This window comes from Ixodes scapularis, unplaced genomic scaffold (genome assembly GCF_016920785.2).
Source record: "Ixodes scapularis isolate PalLabHiFi unplaced genomic scaffold, ASM1692078v2 PGA_scaffold7__128_contigs__length_106722199, whole genome shotgun sequence".
NCBI classification, from domain to species: Eukaryota; Metazoa; Arthropoda; class Arachnida; order Ixodida; family Ixodidae; genus Ixodes; species Ixodes scapularis.
Window position 1 is genome coordinate 1,579,129 of NW_024609882.1, and position 21,347 is coordinate 1,600,475.

The window sequence follows — 21,347 nt, forward strand, 5'->3', positions numbered from 1 at the left end:
TCATACTAAAACACCCCAGTGCAGATTAAGTAAGGTGTTACTCAAAACACCGCTGGTATGATATATACACGTGACAAAGCGTCCTTGTCTTCAAGGTGCGTGCACCGCCCAGAGGCTGGGCGCTACCATTTAAAAAGACTATTTACAAAATACATCTCTCGGTTTGTGTTTCATCAGGCGCCATATCGGTAGCGTTTTTGAACATCATTTCGAAAGGTTGACGGTCTTGAGAATCGATACAGAGTACTGTGGGTGTAATTTTCGGTTTGTATTCCTCAAACTAATGATAAGTGTCCACCGTTGTAATCCTACCCAGTTAAAATGTTGACAGGACGTGGGCTGCACAATAATGATAGAATTGTTACTCCTTCCTTATTAACACAAAAGGAGCGAAAATAAAGTATCTTTGAAGTAACTGTTTGTATCTAGATACAGACAGGTTTGAAATATGTTTAACATATTTTGGGAACATCCTAGTATGAGAAAACAGTATCTTGATACATTTTTCGAGTAACCTTGACAACTCTGGTGGTGTGCCATATCAGATATTCAAGTTGAAATTTGGGTAGCATCCTGTTGGAAATGGATGTTTCTCAAAATCGTTCTTGGTGGGTTTGGTATATTCGTAACTCGACATCTCTGCCAGCCTTGGTCGTTCGGGATCAGTGACCTCGAACCAGATAACCAGGAAAACCACCTCACGTAATTCTAGAACGGGATGCGTGTCTTGAAGAAATAAAATCTTTGCCTTTTCTTTTTCCCTTTTGTGGTCTTAGAGAGAGGGGTCAAGGACTCGCATACCTCCGTCTGGTTTTTCTTACTTTCCTGCGTTTTTTTTTTTCTCTCCCCCTCTCTCTCTCTCTTAGCGATTGGATTTAGACAAGATATCAGTGTTAGCTTGTACTTAGAAGTATAAAAGACATCAAAGGCTGTTGCACTCAGGTTATCTATACTTCAAGTTCCCAAGGAAAACTAGAACTCCTAATATATTTATTTTATGTAAAAGGAATTGCTCCAGATTTTGGTTCCTATTGGCAAGGATATACTTGTACATTGCGCGACGCTGTTAGCGTGAGCACGACATTCGCGCGTTCTAGCATGTTCGAAAAGGTATTGGCAGGTGGTATCAAATGTTAACACTTAGATCAGGGCTCCAATTGAGGACTTTCTTCGACCTCATTAGAAGTTTTCATGAAGGTCGTCGGATTTAAAAAAAAAAACACTAACAAAACGAGCAATCGTTTGTTCGCGCTAGCCGTGTCGCGCTGTCTGCTCGCGAACACCACTTCGGGGCTTTCTCGCAGTTTACTTCGAAAGGGAAATTGCGGACGTCAACTTTTATGCTTCCGCCCCAAATGAGCACTTCTCATCACACTAGTAGTGTTGCTAACAGTCTTTCAATACCGAGAGAAAAAGAGAGATAACCAGCGATGTCTTGTTTGCGCTAGAAGTGTCGCAAGGTCTACGTCGTCACCTATGGGTCAAACGTAACTCAAGGTTTGGGTGCAGCTGAAAAAGTCGTCGCTTTTGCAGCATTAGGGTCGTGCCCATGTGATTCCTTTGTTCAAGGCGAACAAAGGATCAGCTTTCTCGGTGGAAACCGCATACCTGTTTGTAGGCAATGCCGTGTGGAAACGTAACGTGGCTCGAGAACGAGCAGTCGCTTTCCTTGACGGCCTGTAGGGTTTCACCACAACTCGCGGCGCCAGGGAGAGGAATGTCGAAGGCTTCGGTGGGGGTCGTGTACACTGGCGAAACGTACTTTCGAGTCTGGTCTGTTCCGACTGGGGGGGCACCGCTTTATTTCCAATTCCGACGCCTACCCGGTACATCTTTTTTTTTTTTTTTTTTTTTCTAAGGCTAGCTTAGAGGTTCTAGCTTTATGGAGGTGGTGATCGAAGAACACAACTGCATAAGTTACTCGTATTCGTCTTCGTGAAGGAAGGTCGACATTTGTTTGGAAATTTCTGGAAATAAATTTTCCGCTGCTGGAGAAACTGGTCCGCCGTTTGTACAAATGGGGAGGACGTTACACTGAACAAGCGATCGCCGTTTTCTGTTTCTTTACTAGAAAAAAAAAAGAAAAAAAAATGTTTGTTTTTTTAAGTATTTGTGCAATAGCGAGTCCTGACCTAGAACACTAACTTAAGCAGCCATATTTCGTGTAAACCGCACGGAAAAGATGCTATTGTAATGTACGCGCAAACTGTGTCGGGCAGGCCACACGCCTTCATTGTACTTCCTTCGAATACTCATCGTGTATGGCACTTCGTTACATTATGGTGCTTGACAGGTACACCTGGACCGAAATCACGCGTTGCGCGTTCCTTTTACAATGTATCACAGATCCGTGTTTGGGTAATCGCCTTCTTGAAGCGGTGGTACATTCGTATTGTTTCTGGATAGTATTTTGCCGTCGTGTCCGTGTCTTGCCGGTTGTCAAGAGTGGTCTCAGTTTAGGGATTATCGCTGTATATGGAAGTTGAACACTCTTCTAAATTGTGTCCTTTCGATAAAGCTCTGGCGGTTCTCACCAGGAAGAAGCCACTTAGGTAACTTAGCTTAAAACGTAATCAACGTAGACCCTGTATCTCGAGGTTTTTCTCCGGTTACAACATCATTTACACTTACGTGGCTCAAGCAGCGGCCTGAGGATCCGGTACTCGCGGTCGAAAATCCATCGGCACCCCCGGAACTCGTAGTCGTAGCGGTAGTACTGCTCGAAGAAGTAGTCGAAGCACACTTCCCACAGGCCGAGGCGTCGGAACTTTCGGATGCCCGGATTCAGTCCGTCCGAGATGAGCCAGTACGGCGTGCAGAAGGATACGGTCACAAACACGACGGCGACCAGCGTAGCCGCCGATCCGGCGAGCGTGTACTGGGACTTTGCGTCTTTCAACGACATCTTCGTTAACCCGCTGTAATCCTTCGCGCGGGGCGGCGGGCGTCGCGCGTGAGTCACTCTCCTATCTTGTCACAGAGGGAGGAGTAGTCACCTTTTCGTAGTCACCGACTAGGTAGACCAGAGCACGTTGCCAGCAGCGGCACTTCGTAACCACGGCGACGACCGTTGTAGCTTTGGTGCTGCCGCCCTGTGCACAGTTGGGCTGTTTGTAGCTTGCACGCACCCGCCTGCTTCGAATTCGCTGCTTATTCTTCGCTGATCGCTCGGTCGCGCCAGGTGCCTAGGGAAAGGGTAGGGGAAGGTCGGTGTTTCCTCCTCTCTTCTTTACCTGTTCGCGCATGCGTGTTTGTGGGCTGCCCGCCGTTGCCAGGTGGGCTGACCGAGTTTAGGCGGGTTTGTTTATGCTGGCGGTGTTGTTTTCTAGTTTGGGGTGGTTTTGTCGGTTTTTGTTTCTGTGTCTCGGTCGTCCCGGTCATAGCTCGTTGGGAAATTTGCCGCCGCCGCCCGGGAAAGGGGTGTTGGCTGTTTGCATGTCTAATGCGGTGAATGTGGGGAATGTGCGCGCATCGGGTGAAATCGCTTTCTCGCTGGAAGGCACGGACATTCGCTCTTCGCTCGTTGGAAGTAAAAAACAAAAAAAAAACGGAAAACAGACGGAAGCGTTTCTTTCGGCATTCTGTTTCTGGTGAGCACGTTCGGTCGAACTATGGCTTCCTGGTTTGCCATCTCAAATGCAGTCAGACGAAGGTCCCAGATACGGGAACGTGTGTCCGTCTCGAAAGGTGGCGGGAAGTTTAAGTTTTGGCCGAGGTCTGATGTGGAAATTGTGCGTAGGAATTGATTTTCCATGTTAGTGCCAATCCGATGCGACGGCATACGTATGAAAGTAATTTTGTGAATGGTGCCGCAAGAACGTGAATTTTTGTTTTTGCCTTGATCTAAATGTTTATTTTGCACCGAATGGTGTTACTCTTCTCGGTGTTTTTTCTTTCTTTTCAGCTAATGTTGGTAGCAAGTGTATTAATTAAACGAAGGATCGGGAAGAAAGAGCATTCGAATTAATTTTGCAGTTTTGTCCCATAAAAATAAAGTTTTAGTAAATCGCTCCGACGCCTCCGATAGCGATACTCGATACGGCACAACGCACGCGCAAAGACGTCGGCGTAGTATCGGGTATCGCTATCTGAGGTATCGAAACGATCTACTAAAACTCCCTAATACATATACTTCACAAAAGCGATAATGGGCGTTGCCGTAGACGGTTGCCGTTTGCATAAGCTGGTTCACACAACGCAGTTTTCTTACGTTTCCTTACGTTACGTAGAAGTCGCCGAGAGGAGGTCCCAGCAAAATGGGAAATTTCGGAGGGGGGGGAGGGGGGGGGGGGGGGGGGTGGGCCTTCCTCCCCCTGGCTACGTGCCTGTTTTGTATATAGGGCTGTAGCATTAACACACGCATTACCTGCAGTGGTGCGCTTACGCACACATGTGCTGTACGGTAGGATCAAAATTACTCGTGTTAATTGCAATAAAAATATAAATTAGGGCAGCAATAAGTTCAGCTAGGTTACAGGTATACCTTAAACCTGAGGCGACGGACGAAAAAAAGGATCACCACACAAACGTCCTAATAAATTACTTTGCAGGTGAATCAGTGTTGAACTGGGCGTGTTGCTAGTAGTTTAATAATATGTTCCTTTATTAATAAAATAAATTTTATTTTTAAAGAAACGCTTTCTGTCGCTAGTGTTCCTTTCGTTTTGCTCGCTTTTTTTGCAGCAGGTATAGACCTTTCCAGCGGCAGTCTCGAACGAAGCGAGCGGGCAAAAAATGCTGAGTCACTGAGCTGTGGACGCATGCGCAGCGTCCGATATACGTCGCACAGCAGATCAACAGCGCATGCTTGAAAGGCGTTCCACAGCCCAGCAGACAAAGATGGCAGCGCGCAGGAGGGGATTTCTGTAAAGGTCTATACCGCTTACGTTAAACTTCCCAAGGAAAAACGTTATCCTAGTGGCGCAAGCTGCCGCTCAACTTAAAATGTTCACCCGTATGCCATCTACTAGACGTTCTATAGCTTCTTGCGTTCACGGCTCTCTCTGAATGAACGCATGATTCACCTGCGACGCACGAGGTTGTCGAGGGTGGATTTCCGCGTGAATTTCCGTGTCGCAATGCGCAATGCATGCAACAGCGTCGCCGCGTGCGGTTCGTCGGCACCGGTCTACTTCCTAGTCGGATGGAATGGTCGCTACCGATGGCCGTCGGAGCAGATCGGCGTCGCCGTCCGAATGCAGATGTCGGCTGCGCGGTCACGCTGTGCTGACACGGCTGCCGGGGGCTTCCGTATCTGCACTTGGGATGAGGGTGACTCTTCCTGTGGAACAGCGCCGCCTGTTTTGTCAGCGCCGAGAAGTTTCGGTGGCGCCAACTCTTATTGGTCGTGACGTCCCACGTGACGTCACGACCAATATCTGCCAGTTTTACTAGATCAACTCAGTTACGGCTCCGCCCATAGACACTGCTTCCACGAACAGTATCCCCGCTGGTCCGCCTCTCATAGTTCGACGCACCATGCACCGTTTTGGTGACGGCTGATGTATGGTAACTTCAGTGTGTTCTACGGAATACGTATGTTTTAAATACAGCGCCTGAAATGGCACATTGTCGTACTCAACGGAAGAGGAATGCAGTTTTGAAACGAAACTTCAGATGGTGCTTCAAACGACGGAAGGCGGACTGGAGGGGCAGCGGGGGGTACCCCCCTCCGCGCGCATCCTACAACTCGGTATTTACTGGCTGCCATAGCTGTGTGTGCGACTGCTTAGCTTGTGCAGACGGCGAGCTTCCACTTTTGCAACCTGCCTTCCGCACCATCAAGATTGCCGGTCTTAGCAGCCTATTAATATGGGCTCGTTCTGAGCATCCCCTTCCCCCGTCACGATTGGATGACTTTATCAAGAAATCGTGATGTATCCCATTCCTTTAATAAATACGTTTTCTCACTCACTCATGCACTCTAAACAGCACCCACAAATATGGCGCCCAGTGAATACCACATGTAGGAACGTTGGTATGTGGTATGCCTTGACGTCAGGATTGGTGATGCTGGCTACTTACCATCAGTTACGAAAGACAAGCTTGATCGTGTGTAAGACAGGGGTGCTCTTCTATCCTGCTTTTTGTGCTATAGACAATTGCAAGCATGGCGCCACAAGTGGTGCCCCATGCATGCAAGCGCGTGCAACGCGCGGGTGAACGTAGCTTTGGCAAGCTCGTAATCGCACGGGCGCGCCTGCTCGAGCAGAGACATGGCGGCGGCCAGTCGCCCAGCTTGCAATCGTCTATTAGCGGCGAGATGTTTTGGTGGCGCCCTCCTATGGTTCCCCCTTGTGACGTTATTACCTTGCAAACAACAAGTTCGACGGTGTTTGAAATAGCATGGTGGAAGCTTGAAATCATTGAGCTCTTAAAGCAACACTGCCAACACCGTCAAAATTAAAGTTCTTTCGTTCCTCTTATTTCCGTCGATGATAAATCCCCTTTCCGACGTCATAGTCAGCGTTCGGCCAATCGTGGAAGGCCGACCACAGCGTCGCTTTCGGTCGCGCACGGGGCTAATAGGAAGTATTCACTGGCGGCCATAGCTGTACGCGCGAATGCTGAGCGCGTGCTGATGGCGAGCTTCCACAGTTCTTCTGCAACGTGCATTCCGCACCACCAAGAGTGCCGGTCTTAGCAGCCTATTGATGTGAACTCGTTCTGGGCATGCGCTCTAAACAGCACCCACAAATATGGCGTCCAGTGAATACTCCTTATACATAACATCAGTGGAAAAAGCTCTGGAGCAGGCGGGAACAGGCTTCGACTTGACATACAGGGTCGAGAGGGCTAGGTAAACACAGAAAGTGCCTGCTCTCATATATGCCGATGACCTGGTACTCATTGCCGACTCACCAGGGGACCTGTAGGAGCTCCTGAACATACGTGGAGAGGTAGGCACGCGCCTCAAGCTGCAGTTCACCCACAGCAAGTGTGGAGTCCTCAGTTGAGGAGATCGGAACCAGCGAAAACACCAACCGGCGGACCAAGTGTGGACTTTACAGGGCGGAACGTTAGAGTTGTGTGACACCACCGAATACCTGGGGTGAACCTTAACGCGTTGTCGAACTACCTCGCAGATCATGAAAGAGACAAAAAGACAGCCGCACTCAGGGAAAAAGGAGTCCTGGTGAGGAGAACTCTCTGGACGTTCAACAGGTACGAGGTGATCCGAGGCCTTTGGAAGATGGTCATCGTCCCAGGTGTCACCTTCGCAAATGGTGTGCTGGTACTCTCTACAACAAGGGAGTTCGTGGAGAGACGGCAGAGATGTGGAAAGCCGTCTCAGATTGCCGGAGAACAACTGGGCTCGCCGCACGCTGTGCTACAACGTATACAGAGAGAGAGAGAGAGAGAGAGAGAAAGGCACCAGGTGGATCCATCGCGTAGAAAGACTATGACAGCGTCACGAATTTCCGGCGAACTGGCCTGAGAGTGTAAGGAGGTGCAGAGTCAGACCCGCGGAGCTCCGGGCGACTATTAGCCCCGAGAGCGAATACAAGCGTCGCTGCGGTCGCCGCGCCCTGATTGGGTGAGGCGTACTGTGACGTCAGGGGGAGTACTCCGCTCCGCGACCTCGCATCCGCTCGCTTCCCAGCACCGGTTTCCTGGTTTGGCGTTGTGTGCCGCAAGCTCTTCGAAGCGCTGGACTTCGTTTACCCGGTGTACAGGACGTTGAGTTAGGCTGATATTGACGTGCTTCCGTACATTTTATAAGCCTGCTCGTCTCTTTTACCTTGAAAATTGGGTTACAAATCCCGAAAGCTATCGGCGGAGGCAATTCCGCCGATGAACCTCACCGCCCGTCCACACGACACAAGGCAATTTAGCGAAGGATCGGTGGAGCGTTGGCGCAAGTGTTTCTGACGCTGGAATTCTGTTCCTTGCATGTTCATGATATTACATCCCGCTTTGCAGGCATTTGAAATTGCATTCATATCAAGGGCCTTTGGGTGGTCGGCAAATTAGCTCGGGACTCCGACTTTGCGCTGCCGCTCTGCATACGCTGGTTCGCAGATGTTTTAAAGACCCTGTGTCTGATCATCTTGGAAGTGCTCATAGAACAAGGTTGCTTTACATAAATGTAGCTTCTTCGTAAATTAATTACATAGTTTATACACGTATGCAGGCATATTTCATAGAAGATGCACAATTATTGGAATTTAGTTTGTATGGTAGCAGCAAAAACGGCCGAATTACCCGCAGTTGCCTGTATGGTATGTATTGGACTGCCCAAAATATGCACAGCAAATGTGCCGTAATTTGGAATGTTTATACTTTTTCCTGACACTTTTATTCCAGCTTTGGTTATTCAGAAAATACACCGTTTAGTCTGAATTGTCATTTCCAATTAAAAGAGACACTGCTGCAGGTCTCCAAAAGCTTCCTCAGCCTCCAAACTCCCTACAGCTGTACTCTCTGACAACAGATGAAAACAGGAGTAAAAGCAAGCATTCGAACGCCTGTCCAGTGGTAGTTGCAGCATTAGTAGCACAAAATGTGGAACCCGTGAAGGGCGACATTCTGCGTGAGAAAAGGTTCTGGTATTTTAGCTTCAGGAAAATTCGATTTAAGTGAAATCTCAATTTTAGGGCTTAACGAACTAATAACGAGCTAGACACCTTCGCTTACGTTTGTAATACATTACTTGAGGGTTGATATAAACAAGTCCACAGATATCACCCGTGTAGTCCATCGAAATACTATCCGAATCCAGCAAAAGTCAAATGCGAGCAATGTATGTAATAAATGTTCCTTGTTTTTTTACTTTGCCCCTGCACTTGGGCTGTCTTACTTTTGATTCTCTCCCCATGGCCCAGACCGTATCTAGCATGTTACCCGAGCGGCATGCAGCTTTTCTGCTTCGGCGAACTTGTTTAAAAACGGAGATACAAAACAAAAAATAGTATACATAACCTGCCAATTCATTCAGACCATCAGCAGCACTTTTTGTGCGAGATGTAAATCTATAGTGATGCTCCTGCAATTGTGGCCATATTTCTTTATTTTCATATACCAGCTCCGATTCATGCGTTGCCTGCCCTGTCAACCATGCTTAAAATGTTGGTTGAAGTTTCGCCTGAAGCTACAGGCCATACCTCAATAAAGGCACATAAAAAAATATTAAACTTCCTACGAAAAATACGCAAAAAAAAAAATTAAATAGGAACGAGCGCACGACAGCTATCGTCGTCGCAGCCTCCACAGGGCGAGCGGGGCGAGCCGGGGAAAAATTCTCTCCTCGCCGTGACGTCACCCCGGTTCGCCGTAAGGGGGCGCCACGCAAACTTCTCGGGGCTGGCAGAGACGAGAAGGTGGACAGCCAGAATGGAGACAGAACCTTTCCTTGGACTCTACCTCACGGAGAAGAAGGCCATTGTGAAGGAGACATGTTATGGCAACCCGAGGGGTAGTGGGCTCCTCGCGGAGGCCCCCATGGGAACCCTAAAAACTCGGGTCTGAAGAGCTTAATTGACGGAGGGACAGGACAGGGCCTGCACGCTTTGTGGACTGACGGAGGAGACAACGGGACATGGGTGCTTCGATGCCAACGTTTTGCACCGGAGCCTCGGACGACGGCGTTGTTGGCCGCCCTGGGTTTCCGGAGCGGCGGCGCAGAACAGGAAACGCTTGAAGAACTGGATGAACAGGGGGAGCGACCGGAGCGACAACGTGAGAACACTCGCTTGGTGGTGGAGGGGACGAAGAGGAGATTGGAGGTCTGGTGGCAGCAACGGGGAGCGGAGGGTACTGAGGAGTGTGCTCGAGTCGCACAGCAGCAGACGCAGACGAAAGAGACAGCAGAAGGGGAAGTGGCAGAGGTGACCACTGGCTAGGTCCAGAATCCAAAGTTTTGTGATCACCCGATACAAAGGGAAAGCCGAAGAATCCTATCCAATCTGTTCGGAAGACTACTGAGTTTTCTTTCTGAAAAATTTGATTCCCCACTTTGCTGACTGGAGAGAAGCCGCAGCCCCTACTACTCCAGCTTGTTCGTGCTCGAAAGAGTATACGTTGGTCGCTGAAAAATGTTAATTTTTCAGACATTTGTTGCAGTTGGCGTTTTTCGCCGGGCACACGTTCCTTGGGTGAGCTTTTCGACCACACCACCGGCAGGGTTTACGTTTTGTTTTGCGTGCGGCAGTCTTCTTGGTAGTTCGGACATTCGGACGTTCAGTACCTTGTTAAACAGGTCCTGGTGTTGTGCTAGATTGGGCTGCTATTCGGTCAACGTTGGCGTCTTCTTCTCTCGTCAGTCGGAGTTCCGCTTGTTGCTTCTTTACCGCTTCGGACTGTCGCGCAGCAGCGATGGCCCTCTGTAGGTTCAGACCAGGATCCAGTTGAAGTTTTCCGAAATCCTGCTTTCCCGAAGACCAACGATCAGCCTGTCGCGGACCAATTCTTTCAGAAGGATTCCATAGTTGCATGTTTTAGCGAGTGGAGAGCGGTGACAAACTCTTCGACTGATTCCCTCTCCAGTTGCACTCTAGTGTTGAACTTTGCCCTTTCGTGCACCACATTTCGACGAGGGATGAAGTAGCTTTAAAAGTGTTCCATCTCCTTGTCGAGGTCTTGACTCTCTGTGTCGGAGAGCTTGAAAGCCTGTAGGATGTCTTCAGCTGTGGTCCCATTGGTGTGACTCGGTTTGAGAGTGAGAGGCCAGTCCTGATACACTGTGGAAGCACTGGAATCGCTTTTTCCACGCCGGCCATTCGTTCGGTGATGTTTTGTGCAATAAAATAAAATATAAACGGAACAAGATCAACTGATACTGCAAAATTAACTCCTCAATATTAAACATTGCTGCGACGAGTGGCAAAGGGAGTTAAACCATCAAAAATAAATCGTTATGTCTACAAAAAAAAAAAAAAATCTAAATTATGATTATACTTTACAGGTGACACAGGCCTACCTTGTGTAGATGAAAACAAGTACTTAGGAGTGATCTTTACAAGCGCCTTACGATGGAATACTCACGCGGAAAAAGTATCCAGAAAAGCTAACAAGGCACTACGGTACCTCAGAAAAAATCTTGCAAGCGCTTCGCCAGAAATAAACATTAGCTTACAAAACAGTGGTGAGGCCTGTTCTTGAGTATGCAAAAATAGTGTGGGATCCATACACAGTAACTCGTCCAAACTTGATAAAGTTAAACTGTTTGCTTCCAAGTTTATCTTGAATAAATATAATCGTAGCCATTCCCCCAGCGAATTCTGTAGACTTGCTGAACTTCCTTCTCTTGAATTGTCGCAATCTGAAACATGACCGAAACATGCAGTCTATTCAGAATCGTATCGGTGCACTTTGCCTAAAACAAGCGTTGAAAAACCAATAAAATAGCCCAGTGTAATCAAAAACTACAAGGAGCCCTTTTACATTTGAACAGCCACCTCGTAACTGACCGTTGTTCCGGCCCTCATCACGTAACACCGTCTTACTTAGTCAACCTAGATTGATAACGAGTGTGGAACAGCCTTCACCGCTCGCGCGCATTTCTGCGTGTGTCACTGTGAGGGAATCCGACCGTCGCAACCTTGACGTATGTTTTTTTACATTATTATTATTTTTTTGTGTAAATTTGTATATACTCTCCGTCGCTGTTCAGATTCCATTCATGGGGCGTGTCTAAAGGAAGTCAGAGTTATTTCTCCACGAGGATTTGACGCTTCCGTCGAGCCAGCGTCGAGCGGACATGGAGCGCCATCTGGGCGAAACGAAGCTAGACGCTCGCGTTACGGCAGTACCTGTTTTTGCGCGCTTAGTTTGAAAGTGCGACGTGATGCCGGAATACCTAAAGTCATTACGGCAATATGTTTTACAGCATGCCAGACATTTAACTTTTCTTGAGCCGTACAATAAAGTTGTGCAAGCTCACGCCGAGTTGAATAATTGTTTTTATGCATGGTGCTTGCGTTGTTGTTCATAACACAAGGCAGTGAACAAGGGGCGGCTTGATCGGATTGTTTCTCAACGCGTCCGGTGTCAAAAAAAAGGGCAACTTTAGGAAGGTCTTGCTACCGATCGATTGGACACGAGAACTTCGTTACAGTTCTGTAGAGAGTTCGGACGTTCGGGGTCGAGAACGGGTCGGGTCCAGTGATTGCGACCGCGAGTCGTCTCAGGGTTGCGAGAGCTCCCCATAAGATGGCGCTACCTGTTGAGCCAAGCTTCATTGCCCGGTCGGCGAAGAACTGCGTGCGGAGAAGTCACCTGGCTCCAACAGTGAAATGGATATTTAATCCATACTCTGCTGTAACTCGTTTTATTATGTGGAACGCAGTGTTTTGTTTGTACTTGTACAGACAAAAAACATGTCCGTTTTTGTGAAAGGTAAAGGGCAGCGTCCAACTTGCCGCCTCCAACGGAAACACGTTTATTGTTCGCGTTTGAAGGAAATTGAACTCGGTTATAATGGTTTTTAATCAATCAATTAATCAACCAATCATGTTTTTTTCACATTTGATTATCAAAAACAAAGAAACACTGTATAACAGTGTTGGAGGAGGATCAGATAAACGGCGAAGACAGGAGAACACATTCTCGTCGTCCCCGTCACGCTCCATTCCACGACTGTATAACTTATCTGGATCGGAATGTTGCGCCCGAATGGTTGTTTTCTTAACTTTAGGGCACACTGAAATAGGTATGAACTTTCGGACCTTTAGAATATCATGTCAAATATAACGGGTTCAAGTGGAAGCTTTCTAAACATCCGGACGTTTTGAAATAATCTCGGGCATTCGGTACTTTGTCAGGAGCTCCGTTGGGGGCGCTTTCCCCGCGACACGGCTGCGATGCGGCGAAGCGGTTTCGCAGACAGCGCTGTCGCGGGAGTCGCTTTCCCTCGTGGCGGTGTGCACGTGGGGAAAACACATCCTCCAGGGAGGTTTGTTAGCGCGGATTTTGATTTTTGTATGTGTTGCATAACATTTTTGCCCTGAAGAGTCGCACACAATAGAGCGACTATAACGAAGGCCTTTTGGAATTATCTGCTGTTCTTGAGCGCTCCGAACGCGGGGATTATCCTTTAGTAATGTTTTCTAATTATATTTGTTTTGTTATGCACATCATTAACTTGATTATTTAAAGAATATAAATCTTGCCTCCTTTTTAAATGAATTAACCTTGTAGTGTACTATGCATTTTGTTTTATTAAACCCACTTTTCTTCATTATTGCTAAGCTTTTCACTCGTGGCTTTATTGTTTGGGGGTTTGTGAATCGGATTTGTGGTAGCTGGCCCATACTTTATGTCATATATATATATATATATCAGGGTGTCGAACCGGAACCGAACCGAACCGAAAACTGGAAACGAACCGGTATTTTTTCCGGAACTGAACCCGAACCCGAACCGTTATATTGTTATCGCGATGAACCTGAACCGGAAAAAAAATAACGGTTACCGGCTCATGTCAAAACGGTTCGGCCACGCGCTGTTGACAGTGAATGTGCTATCAATGCCATTTGTTTTTTAAGTGCCGTCAACTGACACACATCTCGCTTACATATTTTTCTTCTCCACTCAGTCTTAGGAATATAAACGCTGCATCCATGAATCTTGACAAACGCTGCATCCATGAATCTTGACATAGGAACCAGTATTGCGCTGGTCGCGGCTTGCACGGAAGAAAGAGAATTGGAAAACTGTGCAAAAAAAAAAAAAATCGCGTCACGGGATTTTATTTTTTTACAATCTCGTAAATCCTAAATGCTGCTGTGTGCTCATTTCATAACCCGTTTCTAGAACGCGCGAGTTCTTGAAGCTTGCTTCCATCGGAATGAGAAAAGAAAAGGCTGTGGAGTTTGATAATAATGCATCCGGTTTCGGATAGGCACTTAGAAGCTAACATATTTGTGAGACAGCGAACTCTTCTATTTTAATATTTATCCTATTACGTCGTTCTGGCGTTGCGTTCGGTGAAGTGTTTTTCATATTCCCTATCTTGTTTAATGAAAACTTCTTTAAGGGTCTAATTGGAGTTACCGAAGGCTAGTTCAAATAAAGAAAGCTGTATTTTCTCCCCACTGTTCCTTCAATTGCTTACACGCCGAGGTGGCGGGATAGTTAGCGAGTTCTACTTGTAAGTGGGTTTGTAAGGAGGTCGCGGATTTTACAGCTACTGCGTTGGACCCACTTAGATGAAGTCCGAATGCGTAAACGTCGGTGAGGTAACCTTTGAGTGCACAAAAAGAAACCATTCCTGGTAGAAATCCCTGAGCCTTACACTACAATGTATCCCGTTTCGTATGTGCTGATTTCAGATGTTTTATTTGTAATTTATTTTGATGTTGCAATTTGTCATTTATAATTTCCGAACCGGTTCGCGAACCGGTTCGCGGTTCGAATTAATCGAACCGGAACTGAACCGGAACGAAATAAATTTACCTGAACCTGAACCGTAACCGAACCCGTATTTTTTTCGGTTCGACACACGGATATATATATATATATATATATATATATATATATATATATACATATATATACAAGGAGGTTTTTTTAAGCTTTACAGTTTTGTTTAAAAAAATACTGTGAAAGCTAAACTTAACGCGTTTTGTTCAGATGAGTTATACGGCCAGGGGGACATAGTATAAGGTGCTGATCATAGCGATCAGTCGACTAATTGAGTAAAATTTGTTAATTAACTTTTTCATTACTGAAGATAATCTTATGGTTTCAATTAGAAATTTGCTCAGCGTCATCGAAAACCACTAAATCAGTAATTTTTAGAAAGACTGAGCGCGTGAGAAGCGTAGTAGTGCGCTAAAGTTACCACTCGTGGAGCAGGTACAAGGCTGGGGCTAGATAAGAGACGGAAAAATCGCGCGGGCGCCTTACCGCAACCGCTAGCCTTGTACCTGCTGCACGAGCTGTAGGTTCAGTGCGCTACTACGCTTCTCACGCGCTCAAAGTCTTTCTGAAAATGACCGATTTAGGGGTTTTCGACGACGCTCAACAAGTTTCTAATTGGAACCATATGTCTACTTAAAAACAAACTCTACTTAATCAGCTAACTGATCATTACGATTAGCCTCCTCTTCTATGTCCTTCTTGCAGTATAACTCACCTGCACAAACCGCATAAGTGTAGTTTTCACAACGCTTTTAAAACAAACTTGTAAAGCTTAAAAAAAAAAATAATAAAGACCCTATACAGTTGAACCTCGATTTTACGAAACCCGAATTTACGAATTTCCTGATTAGGGAACAAATTCGGATTCCCGTGCAGCCTATACCCGATTTTACAAAGTTCCCGATCTAACGAAATAATTAGCGGGTCCCGATAACTTCGAATGTAAGTATCGTAAATGCTGCATATAGTGTACTTGGTAGTTTTATTGTAGAGTAGTCCCTACCACCACGCTTCAGACTAAAGCACTCTCTCAAGACTATGCTAATAAAAAGCCCGTTCACCGTTGGAGACGAAATGATTTATACTCTGATTTAGGCAGTTTGAATGCAAGATTCGGCGGTAGAACTTTATATACCGTTCCTTTTTTACAGTCTGGTACGAGACCACAGACATCCGGAAGGCAGTGAAACCGTTTCTTTCGGACAGTTGGCAAGGCCTCGCAGGGATCTCGCCCAACCTTGCTGAACTCAGAGCTATCTGCCAGGTGGTTGCACCGTCGCCAGATGCAGGTCAGCCTTGGTGCACGTGGGAGTTCTGCTTGAGGACCTGAGACAGAGAATGACTAAGCTTAGATGTCAAATTATATGATTAAAAAGTTTGTTAAACATAATTAGCACGAAGGACAAACAAGAGAACAAAAAAGACAAAACTAGCACTATCATCTTCGTCTGCTTGTCTGTCCTTCCAGCCATTTATGATTATTATGCTTAACCAACTAGTCCACTTTAATTTGATTTGATCATAACCCAAAAGACCAATTTTCTTGTCATGGTATTTATGATGGGCTTCACCCAACATGCTGGCAAGTTGGGCTTCACCCAACTTGCCAGCATGATGTCAGGCTGATGCGCTTGTAATTGGACAGAGGCATACTGTTGTATAGTACACACTTGGATGTACTGCATCATTGTTTTATTCGAGATGTGTACTGTTGTGTTGGCGTTGTTCAACTACGGTTTTAGTTGCTCAGTATGCATCCTGTTCTTAAAGGTTTCGGAAAAGTTTTTTTGTTTGTTATGAGACAGAAATTTTCCATATTTCATTTGTTACAAACATGTTGGCAACTCTTCGCAAGAAGCCTTTGAATGCACAATGAGAATGCATGTCAGCATTTTAAAAAGCCAGAAGAACAGCATAGCTGCCTCTCATGTGAAGATCAAATGCGGCAAGGCTTTCTCTGTAACCTGCTCAGAAATATAAGTTATTTTGCTACAGTACGACAATTCTAAATGTTTCGCTTGACGGTTTTTATTATGGAGAGTTGGAGTTATCCTTTACTGCATGAGAACCATGCAATCGCTGTGTTTATGACCTTCAGAGTCGTTCCTGACGTCAAGAGCAAAGGAAGACCCGATCCAAGAGAGCATCCGGTTGGCTATGGCACTCGTCCCACACATTCGGGTCATTCTAGTTACCCTGGGACCCCTGGGAGCTCTGCTCATGGAGCATTCCCCGTCGCATCAGAGCACGGTGCGTGGCCACGAGATTTTTTTTCCCCCACATTGCCAACAGTCTTCTTGCGATGTGTCCCCTATGCTTGTCACACCGATCCAACAATTCAAGTAGCTTTTCATTAAAGTGTATAGAGTAGCATGTACATTTGTTTTATATGGTTCTACAAAACAAAAAGAATGCTGACCACATAAACACCTCTGTCTTAAAATTTATACCAAGTGATAATGTTTATTCGAAACAGATTAAAAAAAACTATCTTTACTGCCACGTGAATGAATTCGAAGTGCGAACAGCCGTCACAGTCTGGTGAGTACTTAACTAAAATTCGTTAATTAACCTTTTTAATTATTGAAAATAAACATAATTATTACTAGAAATTTACTGAGCGCATTTGAAACCACTAAGCTAGTAATTTCCAAAAAGACTTTGAGCACGTGAGAAGCGCTGTAGTGCGCTCGTTCAACTGGAGCAAGGCCACCGGGGCGATAAAGCGCCCGCGCGATTTTTCCGTCTCTTATCATAGCCCCAGCCTGGCACCTGTTTCACGAGTGGTACCTTTAGCGCACTACTATGCTTTCCACGCACTCAAACTCTTCCTAAGAATTGTTGATTTAGTGGTTTTGGATAACGCTCAGCAAGTTTTATGTTGGATTCATACGTATATTTTCACTAATGAAAAAGTTGAGTAACTAATTTTACTTGCTCACCAGACTGTGACGGTTGTTCGCGCCACGAATGTCCGCCGAGCTCAAGGAATATACAGGGAATACAGCATTCACGTAGCAGTGAAGACACCTTTCTTAAGAATTTGTTTTGAATAAAAAATATCCGTTGGTATATCGTAATGTCCCGAGCAAGCATCAGCCAACGTTTTGCAGATGACGTTGAAAAACTCGGGATGGATGGATGCTTGTTACGTTCTAGAGCCAATATTCCAAAGGGGCACATGATAGGGCACTTCACCGCTTGACATCATGGTGCTAGGAGAAGCGGCTGACGAGAAGGAGCAAGTGGTTTATTTATTTATTTATTGATACTTGAGGTGCACTAAGGGCCCATAGAGTGCAGTGGACATCCCTTGCATGGGCAATCATACACGGCACGCACAACGTAGCATGCGCATGTAACACACACAAAAAAGAAAACGTGCTATGGCGTCTTATAACACGTCGAACATAGCTATGGTATGGGTGATGTTGCTGCTTGATATGGCCATTGCTCAGTTTTCAAGCATTTAGAGAGTAGTGAGTGGGCACTTATTGTGCTATGGGCACATGCTCGGTTGTTTATGGTCGATACTATTAGAGCCCCATCGTGCAATCACGATGCATGAACATCTCTGACTACTCTTCCTGTTTGTCTCTTCCAGTCCCAAGTGAACATTGTTCATTACCCTGCAAGGAAATATGCAAGTGTTACGAGTGTATCTGGAGCAGGAGATTGGTACGATTGAATCTCTTCAAATGGCCTCAGCCTTTGAAATTATCCTAAGCCTTTTCTTTTGCGAGGGTAATCGTAGAGCCTTCTAGTTGTAACTTTTTCCACCCAGTCTAACCGGTGCCATGTTGTGTGGGATGCTGCGAGGACTCTCTTGGGACCACTGCCTGGCTGCTGGGCTTGAGGCCGCTCAGCTGTCCCTGGCTTCATCCGACACTGTGCCAGCAACACTGGGACCCGACTGCTTCTCTGCACGGATCCCAATGAGACCACGAAGAGTGTCCCTTCCCTAAGGTTACCTGGACATTCAACATCTTTGCCTGCGCCGTCTCGGTAGGTTTATGATGTATTTTCTTGAGGGACATTAGAATGCCACGAAGGTCTAAAATGAATTGAATTTGATTTCATCAAGTGTGTTCTAGATGTTCTGTATAGGTGGGTAGGCAATATTTGAAGCTATTGATATGTTTTCAACTGCCGTTTTGTAGCATTTAACATTCCAGAAATAACACGACTTCAAAGGAACTGCATACGAACCAAGAGTTGGTCCAAAGTCATGTGCAGCAGGCAATATTCTAACTTTTTGAACATAAATGGTGACAAATAGGACTAAAGGCTGGTTCACACACGTGCGACTGATTGCGACAGTGTGCTTTAAAACCGCCAAAAATATCTTAGGACGAAATAACCCACTGGCGCCACTTGTCGTGTAGCCTAGAACACTTACAGTCTTCGAATATTTCCTAGTTTTTGGCTCGTTATTCTTTTTTTCTTGGCTTGAACAGCTTTTGACAATTTTCTAGACCGGGGCTCTCCAAACGCCGGCCCGCGGGTCGGGTTTTGGAGAGCCCCGGCCCGCAGGCCGCCCGCTGAGGTCTTCCAGTGAGGCTCGACCCGTTTCGTGCAGGCCCGCTGCAACCGGCGCAAAAGCGCGCGGAAAAGAACGGCGCTGCGACGCGCACTATCGGCACAAAGGAAGATATAAAGAATTCGGGGTTGTGTGTGTTTATACAGCCTAGAACTTGGTCTGCCTCACAGGGGCGACGAGTCTCCCAGCTGTAGATGAGCAATTTAGACAGTGCGGTACAGCCGCTAGCCTGGGGTCTTTAACGTGCACCACGCAGTAGTGATACACGACCGCACGCCGGTACGATGCTCATCCAGATCGAAACGGGCAGGGGTGGGGCTGGAAAGCGCGAGCTTTCGCTCCACGTGCTCCGAGCTGGTGTGCGCTAGACCACTCGGCCACCGATCCCCCAAGGAAGATATACCGGAGAGAACGAGACAAAACTGCCCATCGTAACACAACTCCTTTCACTGTGTTTCTCGTTGGATATTGCCATCACCAGTATCATCATTCTTATTCCTCTGTTTCATATCTGTGTCAGTACGTTTGTTAAAATTCATTTGCGTTCCCATGTACATTGATTGTGTTTAGTGTCTTGTGTGTTGACTCTTGCATATTGTCAGCATCAGTACCACCGTTCTCATTTGTTTTCTACCCCGTGTGAGCGTGCCGAAATTCCTATGCGCTTTGATTTATTCCTGGTGAGTTTTCTGGGTCTCGGTTATTGCGTAACGTCATACTTGGCAAAATATTGAATTTCAAAGTAAAGTTTTTTTTTTTTTTTATGTTGATACAACATAGAATCCTTTTTTAAAATTTTTACTCTCTTTCAATGTCGTATTTAGATGCTTATCTAGGATTATTTATTTAGTTTTTTCTCATTTATATTAACTTATTATTTTCTTGCCCTTGAGACTGCGACAGATCTCCGACTCAGCCCCATAGCCCAAACGTTTCGAGACCCCAGTTCTAGGCGACTGTTTCTCATAGATAGTATGTACATTTGATCTAACGATGCTTGGATTTGGGCTAGTTGGCTTGTCATTCTGATGTATACTGCGCTGCAAAGTTTGATCTCTCAAATGCCGCCAAAACCTTCGCTCTAGTGAAGTGCAGTTCCAGGGCCACCTTAAAGATGGCGCCATCGTGCTACCGTGTTCTCTAGCTGTAGGAGATGACAAGAACTGGGTCCTAAACGCAAGTGTGTGAACGGGCCTTTACGTTGAAAATAATTTTGTAAACGGGAAAACGGAGGCAGCTGGCATGTATCGTAGAACGTTTCTCTGACCTTTTATTTGAGGTCACTAACAGACTGTTGCGCCTTTCAAGTCAATTTCCTGCATTGCCCATGAGCGACAACACGGGTGGCCACTTGATCACCATACGTGTAAATATAGCTGGAAGGAAACCCTAAGTTTTCTTGATATGAAAGATCTGGTCAATGGAAGGTTTGTCACTCTACAATGGCTTCGTTGGTACAGCGAAGGCTTTGCGTATATTCGGTTGAAAAGCGTTTAGATACAAACTCTAGTTTGTTTTATGTGCTTTGAAACTTTATCTGGAAACATTGGTGGTATTCAAAGCACCATATTTGCTATACGGCGTGGTGTAGGTTTTGCAAAGTGCGATCGCACATTTCAGGTGTGCAGGCTCCTGAGACAAGCCATGGCTCCGTGTGACATTGGACATAGAACTTGGATCAGCTACAAGAATCAGAAAAACAGTGCAGTCGGGTTCATGATGTATATTATTGTTCAAAAAAACATTCAAATTACGTGATAAATATTTTTTTTCAAATTCGTATCCTGTTTGTTGTTGAGTATGCTTGATAGGGGGATTCGCGTAATCCTGTTCCAAGAAAGCTCGCTTTGAGTGACATTAAAATACCAGCTCCTCGTTTAGTTTCACTGCATGGATTCTTGTGTACGAGAAGGAAAAGAGATTTGTACCTCACTATGTCTGTTTTATTCCTTCATCATGCATGTGTTAAATAATTGGGGAAACCATTATTGATTTAATAGGCGATTGTACGGGCTGAAATGATCAGAGTTGTGGAGAGTAGAGTATTTGGAGTGTTTTGTACTACCGCGCAAAGTCCGTTTTCATATGTGATAGAGGGTCAGACACCTCCACGCGAAATCACTTTTCACACAATACGGGGAAGAGTAGGTTAGACCTCCGCTCGAAGTAAATTTTCATACGTTACGGGGGATCGGAGGTCGGACACCTCCGCGAGAAGTCAGTTTTCACATGTAAAAGGGGCCCTGCAAGGACTTTTTTTACTGTTTTTTTTTTTTAAATTTGCACCGAACCTGGGCGCACTGAACGTAGTAACTGAGTGAATGTTTTCTTTTCTCAGATTTCGCTTTATTTTAAAAGTTATAGGCAAATTAGAATTACAAAAACAAGCAAAAAATAACCTCCCTCATGACGTCCTTGATTTCTTGAGTGGCCGTGAACTAGAGGA

The 21,347-nt window shown here is 45.9% G+C and overlaps 1 protein-coding gene across 1 annotated transcript in view; it reads left to right on the top strand.

The window, feature by feature from the left end:
• The window catches only part of LOC8043982 (pseudouridine-metabolizing bifunctional protein C1861.05), a 482,938-nt gene extending 462,161 nt beyond the window's left edge, over positions 1-20,777 (top strand). The window contains exons 15-19 of the mRNA XM_042286548.1: positions 15,513-15,650; positions 16,460-16,611; positions 17,966-18,039; positions 18,146-18,366; positions 20,522-20,777. Coding sequence (XP_042142482.1) covers positions 15,513-15,650; positions 16,460-16,611; positions 17,966-18,039; positions 18,146-18,326 — 545 coding nt within the window. The 3' untranslated portion in view covers positions 18,327-18,366; positions 20,522-20,777. The remainder of the gene's footprint in view (positions 1-15,512; positions 15,651-16,459; positions 16,612-17,965; positions 18,040-18,145; positions 18,367-20,521) is intronic.
• The last annotated feature ends 570 nt before the right edge of the window (positions 20,778-21,347 follow it).